Source organism: Cnephaeus nilssonii, assembly GCF_951640355.1.
Source record: "Cnephaeus nilssonii genome assembly, chromosome: 20".
NCBI classification, from domain to species: Eukaryota; Metazoa; Chordata; class Mammalia; order Chiroptera; family Vespertilionidae; genus Cnephaeus; species Cnephaeus nilssonii.
Genome location: NC_137091.1, coordinates 13,000,485 through 13,014,681, shown reverse-complemented (window position 1 = coordinate 13,014,681; position 14,197 = coordinate 13,000,485). Strand labels below are relative to the sequence as shown.

The 14,197-nt window shown below is 44.0% G+C and overlaps 1 protein-coding gene across 1 annotated transcript in view; it reads left to right on the top strand.

Moving 5' to 3' along the window:
• Positions 1–14,014, top strand: part of TANGO6 (transport and golgi organization 6 homolog) — a 153,015-nt gene extending 139,001 nt beyond the window's left edge. Inside the window, exon 18 of the mRNA XM_079800333.1 lies at positions 13,832–14,014. Within this exon, the coding sequence (XP_079656459.1) occupies positions 13,832–14,008 (177 nt within the window). The 3' untranslated portion in view covers positions 14,009–14,014. The remainder of the gene's footprint in view (positions 1–13,831) is intronic.
• Positions 14,015–14,197: the final 183 nt, after the last annotated feature.

The window sequence follows — 14,197 nt, the reverse complement described above, 5'->3', positions numbered from 1 at the left end:
TCATTTAATCTTCATAATCCATTTAGGTATGTATAATATCCCCATTTACACATGAGGGAACAAAGAGAAGATAAGTAACTTGTCCGACAACTAGTGACAGAGTGGGTGAGCCCAGATAGCGTGACCCCAGAACTGGCACCACATATTCTGTGACTGTCTGCTGGAGGACTCAGAAACTGAGTCACTTGGGCTTTCTCTACACAGATCATGACTAACAGAAGGCTGCTTCAGGTCCTGGGAACTTGATACCCAAAAGACTACCTCCTTACAGTTTATTTACTGTCTACCCTGGAGAGTATGGAACAGTGAGAGGTGTGTTTTGGGCCAGCCTTGGACCCAGGTGCCCTGACCTCCCAGGACCTGCCAATGTGAACTGCTCAGAATGCAGAGACAGAAAACAACCCTGGCTTCCTCATGTTCCATTATCTCTTGCCAAAAACACAGTCCAACCATGGATTATGCCATCCAGCAACTTCCCATAATGTACACAGAACTGGAAAAAGCAGGGAGCAGAGAAAAACTGATGGAGACCAGGCACCTTCGGGGCTGCCAGGCTGGGGAATGAGAGTTTTGGGACTTTCCTCCTGCCCTGCAGCCTGATTGGGAATTGTTTCCTCCCCTGAAAGTGATTATTCTGATAATTAGATGGCCTCTGGGTTGCAAAACCCACTTATCTTTGCTCCATTCTCTGAAAGGGAATTCTGACGCAGTGTTCCCTCAGTGGGTGACATGAAATGACATTCAGGATTGATGTTCTGGGGTCTGTTCCAGCTCATTGCTCATCACCCCATGGTTTGTTTGCTCTTAGCAAATCTGCTCCAAATAAATCCCATGTTCTCTGAGGTTTAGTATTTAATAATAATACAACTAACATCTACTAAGGGCTTATTGTATGGCAGGCAAGAGCTAAGTTCTTTACATTCATTATATTATTGATCACACCATGTGAGAGAAATATGCTTACTAACTCTATTTATAGATAAGAAAATTGAGGTCCAGAATTTTACATTTTGATGCCCAGGTCAAACAGCCAATAGAAGGTAGAACTGAGTGCAGGCCCAGGCTGCCTTATTGCCAGCTTGGCTATTCTGAAGACACTAATTCCAACTGGCCTGAGACTGTACTTGGGGAAGAGGTGAACTGTTACAGGTGTATTGGGACAAGCTTGGGTTCCTAGAACCCTGTTTCCTTAACCACTAGACTTTCTTCTATTCTATTTCTCTGGGGTCAACAGGTATTCAGTTACTCAAGGAGCAGCCAGGATCTTTCTGAAATGCAGATCTGCTGAGATCCAGTCCCCACCTAACCTTGTTCAATGGTTCACTTGGTCCATAAGGTAAAGACCAGGCTCCTTAACAGGACATAGAAGGCCGTGTGTAACCTGGACCCACCTGACTTCTATAACTGTCTCTCCCATACTTTTCCTCCTGTGCCCTGAGAACTGCTTGCAAATTCCATATAAGCTACATACTAGTTCTTGCCTCCACCTCTTGGTCCATACTGTTTCTTATGCCTCAAGTGTCTTCTCCACCCACCCACCCTCCACCTGTACACCTGCTGAGCTCTTATTCATTCTTTAGGACTCTATGTAAGTGTTATACTCCTTGTGAAAAGCCTTTCCTGGTTTCTCAGGTAAAATTAGTCCTCGCTTCTCTAGTCTCTGCAGGATCAGAGTAGATATTATGCTTTGTTCACACCTGATGTCATGTGAGGCCCCTGAACACACCAATCACTTTATTTAAAAGTTGTGATGAAATTTACTAATGTAACCATTTTTTAAATGTTTTTATTGATTTCAGAGAGAGGAGGGGAGAGAGAGAGTTAGAAATATCAATGATGAGAGAGAAGCATTGATCTGCTACCTCCTGCATGCCCCTTACTGGGGATCAAGCCCAGGAATTGAATTGTGACCTCCTTGTTTATGTGTTCATGCTCAACTACTGAGTCACATCAGCCAGGCATCATAACCATTTTAACTGTATGGTTCAGAAGCATTTCAATACATTCACATTGTGCCCTAGCCTGCTTGGCTTAGAGGATAGAGCGTCAGCCTGTGGACTGAGGGGTCCCGGGTTCAATTCTGGTCAAGGGTACATACCGTGGTTGCAGGCCCCTACCTGGCCTGGGCCCTGGTCAGGGCCCATGCAGGAGGAAACCCATCGATGTGTTTCTCTTACTTCGATATTTCTCTCTGTCTTTCCCTCTCCCACTCTCTCTAAAAACCAATGGAAAAATATCCTCGGGGGAGGATTAAAAAATGAATACATACATTCACATTGCTAGGCTACTATCACCATTATTCCTCTACAGAGCTCTTTCCATCTTGCAAAACTGACACTCTTTGCCCATTAAACACTGTCAGTTCTCCTCTCTCCACAGCTCCCAGCAATCACCATTCTGTCTGCCTCAGTGAATGACTCCCCTAGGTACCTCATTCCCTTCATTTTTATATTCCCAAAATCTAGCACATTGCTTTGCACAAAGTAAGTGCTTAATAAATGTTTATTGAGAGAGTACATGAAATCTTTTCTCTGCTAGGCATGAACAAGCTTGGGTTCCTAGAATTTCTTATTTTATTTTATTGATTTTTTACAGTGAGGAAGGGAGAAGGATAGAGAGTTAGAAACATCGATGAGAGAGAAGCATCGATTGGCTGCCTCCTGCACACCCCCCACTGGGGATGTGTCCGCAACCAAGGTACATGCCCTTGACCGGAATCGAACCTGGGACCCTTCAGTCCCTAGGCCGACGCTCTATCCAGTGAGCCAAACTGGCTAGGGCGTGGGTTCCTAGAATTTCTTTGTACCTGCCTAAGTAGACTTCTTCCTATTACACCTTGAACTGGAAACCTGGGACTTCCTCCAGTGTTCCGGTTTGCCAAGAGCAGCAGTTGTCTGAACAAGTTCTCTCTAGGAGGGAATTTTACCTCTTACTTGGAAATGCCTGAAGTTTGTGTTACAGTGGGTTGTAGACACGCTCTCCACAAAGCAGTGGGAGAAGAAGGCCTGAGGCAGAGTGACAAACTTGGCTTCTTACCCGCTGGTGTGGTTCAGTGGTTGAACGATGAACCGTGAACCAGGAGGTCACTGGCTTGATTCCTGGTCAGGGTACATGCCTGTGTTGTGGGCTCCATACCCAGTAGAGGGTATGCAGGAGGAAACCGATCTATGTTTCTCATCATTGATGGTTCGATTGATCTCTCTATCTTCCTTCCTCTCTCTAAAATCAACAAAAACGTATTAATAAAAAAAAAACTTGGCTTCTCCCCTCCATACACAGTTTATTTACTTATTTACATTTATGGCACATGTATTCCCCTCAACTTCTCCCATCTGGGCAGAGGTTTCGGCCATAATTTCAGCTAAGCTGGCAACAGAGGCAGCTGCACGTTGTTAGCCTGTCACACTCTGTGTTCAGAATCTCACTTTACATACACATGATTGGGAATAAATTTTTAAGATTTTGGAAAGAAAGATAAAAATCTTAATTTGTGGATCCAAAGATTTAAACCCTGTCCCCCTTACTGTAAAATGAAGACCTGGCTGCTGACAGTTTAGAAAATTCCAAGAATGTCATAGGCTATGTCCAAATCACATCACTCGTTATTGGCACTTAGATTTTTTGTAGGCAAAGTCGTAACAGTGATCTCTACTTCTGAAACCATGGCATATCTTTTATAAGTCTCCTATCCAGTGTTTTTTTCCTAACATTCTGAACTACTGTATCCTGGCTGCTTATTAGAGTCACTTGGAGAGTGTAAAAAGAACAAAAACACACACACATTAAGCCCTGAGCACCAATCCCTAAGATTCTGATGCTAATGACAGGTTGGGGCCCAGGCATTTTGAAAGTTCTCCAGGGGTTTGTATTGTGCTGCAGGGTGGAGAATCACTACACTAGGACAGCGGTGCTACTCAGAGGCAACGTCTGGACTGTGTAGACATACATGTGGGTGGGTCAGTTGCTTTTTCCAGTTTAGTCCCGTCTAGTCCTCGCCATATATTAGCACATAATAGAAACCCTACCAGGGCCTCTAATGCGTCAGTGACTCTGATTTTCTCTGGCCTTTGGTCTAATTCTATAACCTTTTGTTCCTGAAGCATCTGGCATAGAGCATTGATATCCGCTGAGCAAATACCCTAAGGAGAGTGGCCTGCATTTCACCTGTGGCCACGTCAGGCTAGACCTGAAGTTGTGTGACCCCATGAGCCTGGGGTGAGGCTGGCCCTGCAAATCCATGCCACAAAGGAAACCCAAACCTTGCGGTCAACTAATTGCCTGGTGGCTGCTGCCCCTCCTCCCTAACCAGGCCCCATCCAAATAAACAGCCTTGATGTGCAGGAAAAAGGTCATCGTCTCTCCATTGTAGCTTCCTTTTGCATATTGGATTTCTTTGTGACTGCACATACTTAAAAGCAAGGTTTGCAGAGTTAGATCTGACAGACACAGGTTTGAATTCTAGCTGTGCCCTTGAGCAAATACACTAATGGTCGCTAAATCCCCTTTCCCAAATCTGTAAACTGGGCCTAATAACACCTACCTCATAGGATTCAATGTGTGAAGGGCTAGCACAGTGACTGAAACGTAGTAACCACGCACTATATGGTAGGAGTGAGCTTTCAGCTGGTGCCAGCTATTCCCATGTGGGAGACATTAGATGCAGAGAGGGAGCAGAGCTGTGCTGCCTCCGCAGGGTGTCTGCATGGAGAGCTTCAAGGGCCAGGGAAAAGGAAACCCTTTCCCCCAGACGTGGTAATGGAATACAGTCTGAAAGCTGGGATTGCAATCACCTTCTAAGGAAAAAGCTGCCAATCTCCCCCATGAGCAACAGCCTGCTGTCTGCACACACTCCGGCCATTTTTCCTGCCTTCTTTGTTCTATTTCCGTGCCTGTGGGGGTGTAGGAAAGCTGCTGCCTTCCTCAGGTTGCTATTTAAAGACATTCTGAAAGATGCTGCCACCGCTGCTCCCCGCGCCAGAGCAGCTACTGATTCTGTGTCTGCCACAGAGAGCTGGCTGGAGCCCCTGTCAGCGCTGTCTGACACCCGGAAGCCTTGGGTCGCATGCCTCAGGGCACACACAATTAGGAGTAAGTCCAATCGCCTAGCTTTTGTTTGGGCCCCTGAGCTGTCACCCCTACCAGGGGTTAACCGTCTGTCTTGGTCTTTGTACCTGATCTGCTCAGCCAGTCTATGTCCCTGTCGTATTTTTGGCACTTGACCAGTTAAATTTTCCCCCCTTACTCTTCATCGAAAATCCTCGCCCATCTCCAATTCTAACATGAGATACCCTCCCCATTTAACAGTCAGACACAATCCAGAAAGGATAAAAATTCCATTTATCTCTGGATCTAGCAGAGAAAAATACTTTGGAATTAAAGCGTTTTGAAAAGCCCAATAACCTCGGGTTAATAATAATGCTACCCTGAATTCAGCATGTTTGAGATTCTCTGTCAGGCATGGATAGAAACCTCTTAGACATTATTAATCCCATCTCCCTTAGCTGACCCTCCCTACGCTTTCAATGAAGTGTCTCAAAAGCCTGGTCTTTCTGTCTGAATCGGCCCTCATTTCTTTTTCATAGACCCATCAAAGTGAAGGTTTGGGTTTTATCAATAAAGCATTCATTCTTCTTCAGGCCAGAATGAGGTACGGATTGTCTACTTCCTTGCTTCCCCAATTCATTTGTTTCCTGCCCATTATCTTAGAGAGCCTGGCTCCTCTCTGCTTGCTCAGCAGAATCCCTGCTGGTGCTCAGCTCTGCGGATAGCACCGTCAGTGTTCCCGATTGTAGGCACCCACTCTGGCCCCCATAGTGCGCTCAGATGACGTAAGCCCATATTCCCTCTCTTATGCCCCTTCCCTTTTCTTCTAATTCTCCTCCATTTATTCATCTTTCTGACTTCCTGACCCCTCTTTTTTTTTTTTTTAGCCTCTGCTCTCTGTTTTCGGAGTTTTGCCTTTCCCCTCATTTTCTTAGCCCCTTGGTGGTAAACCCAGTTACCTCAATGTCAGAGTAGTAATAGCAACGATATTTTGAATTATGTATCACTTTGCTTTTGAGAACAAAGTACTCTCACATGCTTTATGCTCCCACTTTGTAGAAGTTAAAATAATCACCACTTTTAAAGGCAGAATAGTATAGTGGTTAGTAAAGCCCATGGGCTGGCTCAGTCAGGCTGCCAGGGTTTGAATGTTGGCTCTACCTGTTACTAGCTGTGTGGCCCTAGGCAAATTGGAGATGATAATAGTACTTCTCTCTTTGTGTTGTTGTGAGGATTAAGTAAGTTAGTATAGATAAAATACCTAAAACCATACCTGGCACGTAACAGGTATATGTAAGGTTTAGCTATTGTTGTCATTCATTCATTCATCAAAATTTTACTTTATGCCAGGTGCTGTTCTAGGCCTCAGTGGTAGAGGAGTAATAAGTTGGACACAGTCATGAACCTCAAAGAGACCACAGTATTAGTGGGGCAAACTGACAAACTGCCTCTTATTTAGCACCCACCACATGCAAGTCCTTGTGCTGGGATCTTTATAGACATTAATTCTTACAGCAGCTTTAAAAGGTGGCAGTGTTTTCTCCATTTTACAGATGAGATTGCTGGGTTCCAGGAGCTGATGTAGTTTACTCAAGATTCCTTAGCTAGTAATTGGGAGAGCCAGGATTCACTTCACCCAATCCGACTGCCTCCAGGCAATTAGGTTCACCTCTGCAAGTCTGTCTCCCCCAAAGGGTGGGAGCTCCTGAAGGGTGGGCACTGGCCTTCATCACAGAATGCTTAGCATAGTCTCCTGTACATGGCTTGGGAAATGCTGGCTGAGTTGTGCTCTGTTGATGATCCTTGACTCTCTGCCCCATTCCTAGTCTCATCTGTTCACTCTTAGTTCCCTCAGCCACCCAACCATACATTGGTTTTAACATCAAGGCCCAGTGGTCAAAATGAAGATTCTTAGAAGTTGGCTTATAGTTCTCTAACAGGTTCACACTAACTTAATGCTTATTGCAACGTGTTTTAAAACAGAACTAATCGATTCTGGGGTTTCTTCCCCCTCCGATCCCCAATCTAGAGAATGTTTTTGTCTGCCAGCCACTAACTCAGTCCACCTCTTCTCTTGTGTCTGCCCCTGCTTTTTACTTCAAAGTCTAACTTCCCTGGTAGTCCTCTGTTTCTGTCTTTGTGCCAGTACTTACTCATTTTTTTAGCCACAAAGGGAGTCACAATTGGTGGTTGATAGGATTGTATGGAATTTAGTTTTCTTTCTTCTGATCTTTTTTTTTTTTTGCCTCATCTGTTGGTTCAATAGAAGTTTGAATTTCTAAGTATAGTTAGTGTATGCTAGCACTGAACTCTTTTTATCCTTTTATATTGAGCAACCTATTTCCCCTTAAATATTAAGTAATTATAGATGGAAAAACCTCCACTGGATTCCATCTTTCTGTTAATGTCTTATTTGTGACCATTTGTGTCATGTCTTATCCTATATAATAAAAGGGAAATATGCAAATTGACCAAACAGCAGAGTGACTGGAACACTCACGGCCCCTCCTTCTGGCCAGCCCCGTCCCTGAGCAGCCCCCCCACCCCAATCGGCGGGTGGGGCCGGCAGGCAAACCACATGTGGCTCCTTGCCCCAGCCGGCCCATCCCCAATAGGCCCCATCGGGCGGGCCGGCTGGACCCCACCAGTGCACGATTTCATGCACCGGGCCTCTAGTTGATCTCATATAATAGTTGCAGAAGAATAGCAATTTCATTGTTTAAGTTCCATTTGTAAAATCACCTCGAAGTATAAATGACTTTTTAAATATTAAAACAATTTTTTTAATGTAACTACATCTACAATTACTAAACATCTTTACTGGTGGGGCTTATGCTAGAGAGGTAGTATGACCAAGGACTTCTTTTTTCCTTCCTCTATTTTCCAGATACTCTGGGTTGTGGTTAGATTGCTTTATAATAAAAAAATAAATGTAGGAATTAAAAAGAAGAAAGGTATCTGCCATGTATTGCTTCTTTTGATCTTAACTCAGATACAATAACCACTTTGGGGATGTTCCAGGTCAAGCTCATTGAAAGAGTCAAACCCTGCTTTCCTGCTATTCCATTGAAAGTGCACCTGTGTGCCCAAGGCAGTCTTCCGCTCACACTGTTCCCCTTTCAGTGGGTCCTGCCTCTCCCTCACCTGGTCTTTTCTAAGCCACGTCTAACCCTTGTCCCTGAAGCCTCAGCATTGTGTGCTTCAGGGAACTGGTGCCAGGAGGGGGAGAGGAATAGTGTGTGTGTGTGTGTGTGTGTGTGTGTGTTGGGCTAACACTCTAAATTCTTTTACTAAAGCACCTGAACCCTACCCCTTTCCAGGGAGTTTTCAGACTGCAAATCTTGGTACTTCTTTAAGATATTCCTGGCTCGCCCCCACTCATATTTGTACCCCCCTCCGTCTCTCCCCGGAGTCCTTGGGCCTGATGCATGGAGGGATGAAGAGCAGGTGTGTTGAACTCTTAATGAGAGGTTTCCTCTGTGGGATTGCCTATATCCTGCCCACCACAGAAGCTCCTGTGAGTAACTTTACCTTTGAACTCTCCTTGTATTCAGCCCCTGATCCACCGGATTTGGTGACAATCCCTGGCTGGCAGGAAGCTTTGATCCCTGGGGAGTCCAGAGGAAGTCCTGTGATGTGTGGGCTCCCCAGGGTTTCAGGGATTGGGGAGAAGCGTACCAGGGTGGGTTGCTAAGGTAGACCCATTAATTAAGAAGGAGCCTATGCCTAACACTCAAGTTACCTGCAAAAGGAGATCCGGTAGCTGATAACTAGGAGCTCCGCACCCCTCCAGCATGAAGTGGTGTTTGCACAGCATTATTGTGATTTTAAGGACACCGCGTGCTGAGGGGACTGTTCCTCCCCACACCAGAAAAGAACAGAGTGCCTTAGGACTTCCTTTTTAACAAGTAAAAGCTAACCTTGCTCTGAATGTTAGGAGGCTCTAGCGCAAAAAAAAAAAAAAAAAAAAAAAAAAAAAAAAAAATTTTCTTAAGAAAAAACAGGTGACCTTGTAATAAACTGTAGGAGCTCTAGAATTTCTATGTAATCCGTTGGAGAGTGTGTTAGGAGACTTGTCTTTAAGATGTATTTGCATAACAAGGATGCCTGGTCTGTTCACAATCTGCGTTTATTTTAGGTGGCTTGGAGATGAGGAGACTCCTTGAAGCTTCCCAAGCCACTCCTTGGTGCCACCCATTGGCTACGTACAAATGAAAGTCAGTGATGGCCCTTTTGCATGGTAGGGAGTTATTCTTTCCCCACCCACCTCCACTGGCGGAAATCACTTCCTTTGCTTCCACAGAATCACGTATTTATTTCTCTCTTACAGTGAGGATCATGCTGTCTGGGGTATGAGTCTGCCTCCCTGCTAGGCTATAGCTGCCAGAGGGTAGGGTTTGTGCATTATTCATCTTTTTTATCACCAGCCCACTGCCTGGGCATGAAGTAGGCCCTTTATAACGATTATTGAATGAGTGAGTAATCATGAGGCATGAGGCATAGCTATGGGGAGTCATCCTCTTTCCGGATTCATCTCCCTTTTTCACACTGCCAGCCCCGAGGAAAGAAAGGGCAGCTGGGATAGTGCCCCAGTTAGAGTCAGATGCCTCCACTAGGAGACCTAACCCCTATTGTGTCTCCACAGTTTTTTGAGAAAACCCAGGAAGCAAGTGCACAATATGGACGGGCAGCATCTTTGTGAGGTTTGCCCACCACTTAATGTGGTATCACTGGGCAAGGAGCTCAGAGAGTTGTCTTCAAGGCTGACTGCATAATATGTGGGGCCCAGAGCACAGTGAAAATGCAGGGTCCCTTGTTCAAAAAAAAAAAAAAAAGAAAAAAGAAAAAAGAAAAGAAAAAAGTGTTGCTAATGGCATGAACAAAAGAACATCCAGCCTAGGAAAAAGTCTTACACAATTTTTTTTTTTTTGAGCCAAACTGACAATTGCTGGGAAGCAATATCTCGATGGATTAAGAAAATGCTCTGGAGAATGGTAGTTTTGCAGCTCATTTTATACATTAGAATCAAAGAAGGAGATATAAGAGGGTTGCATGAAATCCATTGGAGGTAGATTAGGGAGGTGAGGACATCTCTGAGGACTGAATAAAAAAAAAGTGAAATGGAGAGACACATAAGTCTTTTAAACAGGTGGGTACATGATAGTTAATCGTTAACATTTACAGCACATAGAGATGGTATGTGGTCAAAAAGATAACACTGTAGCTCTGGTACCCAAGTTGTACTTTCAAGGAGTCTACTAGTAGAAAAGAAGATTACTCTGACATTTCAAAGGTATGTTAGCTCTTAGATGTCCAAAGACAGTAGACAATTTCAGGGTTAAAGACTGACCATTGTCAAGAAGCTACAGGCCTAGGACATGACTACCCGCCGTGACTCACTTTTAGTTAGGAATTCTTACGTTCAGAATATGCTGTGTTGTTACTTTGGTCTCTGGGTTTGTAGGGCTTGTCATGTGGGCGTCCCCTGAGTTTGTCAGGTTTAGTATGTTGTCCCTTTTTGGCCCGCATATTTTTAAAATATAGAGTTTTTTTCCTGCCATCATCTCTCTCTCTTGATTTGTCGTGGTGCTTATTATTTGCTACTAATTTTATTCTAAGTAAAGAAAAATGTAAGTTATTAGCATGAATTTTACTGTTCATCTTTATATTGTGCAATGCTAATTTAAAATGCAAATATAAGAATATTTAATTCAGATGTAGAATCACCGAAATTACACAATTTATATTCTGTAGCTTTTACGTGCATATGTATTTCCTTCTGAGCAGAACAGTGGAACTCCACACAAAACACTCAACTGTTTTATTTCACTTCTTGATCCATGCATATTCTGCCACACTCTTTTTTTTAAAAAAAAAAAAAATATTTTATTGATTTTTTACAGAGAGGAAGAGAGAGGGATAGAGAGTTAGAAACATCGATGAGAGAGAGAATCATCGATCAGCTGCCTCCTGCACACCCCCTACTGGGGATGTGCCCGCAACCAAGGTACATGCCCTCAACCAGAATCGAACCTGGGACCTTTCAGTCCGCAGGCCGAAGCTCTATCCACCAAGCCAAACCGGTTTTGGCCTGCCACACTCTTTACCTTCGGTTTACTGATGAGAGAATGGACTGAAAGGAATAAGATTGTGGGTTGTCCTATTTTCTTCCATGTCACCGTTTTCAGTGGAAATGGTTGGCTAAAACAGGGAGGCAACATGAAGGATACACAGAGTGTCTTACTGGCCCAGGCTTCTTAGAAAGCCATTCCTTCTTTCTGTGTTTGAAGCACATTCTGGTTCAAATGGAGAATGAGGCCTCTCCGGGCTGTCAGTGCCTCCATTCACTCAGCTGTAACCGTAACAAACATACTCCCCATGACTGGCTTTGAACATTGCTCAACTCCACACATAGTGGATCCTTCAGAATTCTGTGCTCACGGGGCACGGCAAACACTATATTCCAATGCAAAGAATGGTGGACATGGTATTGGCCATATCTGCTCTGCTCACACTCATGTTCCTTTGTCCCATTAAAATTCACATAAACACACAAGTTCAAAGATAAAATTATTAAGAATTTTAAGGCGACAACAGCAGATTATTAAAGCAAGCATGGGGCCCTCTGATTGTGGGCCCCTACCATATGTGACTGCACAGATCATATACCCACGAAGTTGATCCAGGTTGTCTAGCATTGTTTCAATAGATGTCCTTAACATTTTTAGTGTTTACCAAGTGAGAGATTGGCTAAGAGTAGCGTGCACATGCCTTTTTTCACTCATAAATATGTCTTAGGTATCTGCCATGTGTCAATTATTATATGAGGCATTGAGACTACAGCAGGTGGACAAGACAAGACATGGCCTCAGTGTCAGTAGTATCTGTGACCAGTGAGGAAAACTTTTAAATTACACAACAAACATTTAAATCACAATTGTGATAGAGGCCACAAACAAAACTACAGGTAGGGTAGGAAGGCTTACAGTGGGTGTTGAAGGAAGGCATCCTTGCGAAAGTGGTATTTTAGGCGAAGAATAAGTAGGAGTTCTAAGATGAAGAGGAAGTGAAATAGTCTTCCAGGCTGAGGGAACAGCATATGCAGGGAAGGAGCTTTGCTCAGACAAGGAAAGAAAGGAGGCCTGCACAACTGGAGCCCAGGGGACAAGAGGGAGACCAGGCCTGGGGGCTTGATTTGTAGAACCCTTTTTCCCTTCCTTCTTCCTTCTGCCCCCTAGTCCCCCTGCTGATCAAGAATACAGAAGATGGGAAGGGCCCTTTCTCTGTTCTCTAGCAATTCCAGAATATGTGGTGCTACAGACACACTTAGAATACTTGTGTGGAGTGCGCAGGAGTCCTTGGGCCCAGATCGTGTACTTGGTACCCACTGAATTAATCATTTCCCTTCATTTCTGTGCACCATCTCCAGTTTACTTCGTGTTCTTCAAATGTGACCTCTCTTTTCTCTAACCTCTCATCTCCCTGCTCTTTTTTAGGACACTTAGGTTCTGTACGTCTTTATATGCATGTCTTATCTGTGAGCCTTTTAAGGGCAGATTCCTTATCTGTTTTACCTATGAAATGGCCTTAGGAAAAGCATTATCTAGAAATTGATTCAGTTCAATAAAAAGCTTATTTATTTTTAATAGGTAAAATATTCATAAAATTAAACATTGAAAAGGTAAAAAGAGTATATAATTCCCCCATCTCTCCCCAGTTTCCCTCTCCGGAGACAACTCATTTTTTTGTTTGTTTGTTGTTTTTCATGAATATGCAAAATAATGTATTTATATATTTTTTTAAATTTCTTTATTGATTAAAGAATTACATGTGTCTTTATCCCCCCCATTTCTTCCCCCAACAACTAGTTTTTAAATGTATTTTTGCAGAAATACTCCATGTTTATATTATATAGGCTATTATACATATTTATTACTTTTTTAAAATTGATTTTGAGAGAGAGAGAGAAACACCGGTGTGAGAGCATAACTTTGATTGGTTGCCTCCTGCATGCCCCTACTGGAGATCGAGCCTGCAATGCAGGACATGTACCCTGACCGGGAATCGAACCAGCAACCCTTTAGTGCACAGAATGTTGCCCAGCCAACTGAGCCACTCCAGCCAGGACTGATCATCCTCCTTTTTTAGAAATTATATATTGGCACAGACTTCGATGTACAGTCAACTCTTGAAGTTCCAGTTGTTTGAGAAAAAAAATGTTAAGTCCATTTGGACCAATTATTGTCATAGATGTTTGCCTATACTGAGGTAAACCCAACCTGATGCATGTATGTAGCATTATTAATAAATAGAAAGAACAGCCGAAACCGGTTTGGCTCAGTGGATAGAGCGTCGGCCTGCGGACTCAAGGGTCCCAGGTTCGATTCTGGTCAAGGGCATGTACCTTGGTTGCGGGCACATCCCCAGTGGTGGGTGTGCAAAGAGGCAGCTGATCGATGTTTCTCTCTCATCGATGTTTCTGGCTCTCTATCCCTCTCTCTTCCTCTCTGTAAAAAATCAATAAAATATATTTTTAATAAATAAATAAATAAATAAATAGAAAGAACACAGCATAGCATAGTGGTTAAGATTATAGGCCCTATTTCTTCTAAGCAAAATACATACCTGCAACCCAGGTATGTGCCCCAACTGGGAATCGAACCATGACCTCCTGTTTCATAGGTCAACCCTTAACCACTGAGCCACACTGGCCGGGCAGGAGAAGGCAATTTGGTCATTCTTGGAAATGTTGACACAGGAGACACAGACACGCCTCTCTCTCGCACAGGTGCTGAGGGACGTTCTCAAGGATCTCTACCACCTGCTGAAGCATGTCGTGCGTTTGGAGCCTGATGACGTGGCCAGGCTCCATGCCCAGCTGGCTTTGGAAGAGCTGGATGAAATAATGAGAGACTTCCTGTTTCCGCCACAGAAGCTGGAGAAAAAGATTGTGGTCCTGCCATAGTCCTGGCTGGCTCAAAGGCCATCAAGGAGGCAGAGAAGAACCAAGTAGCCAGAGCAGTGCCCACATCTTCCAGCAGGTGGCCCACTGCCTCTTGGATGCTGGCAGTATGGCTGACCCTGCAGGTGGCTTTGTGTCTCTGGTCAAGAGGCATTTCAGAATGCAGTTGGAGGTAGGGAGGGGAAGGAAATT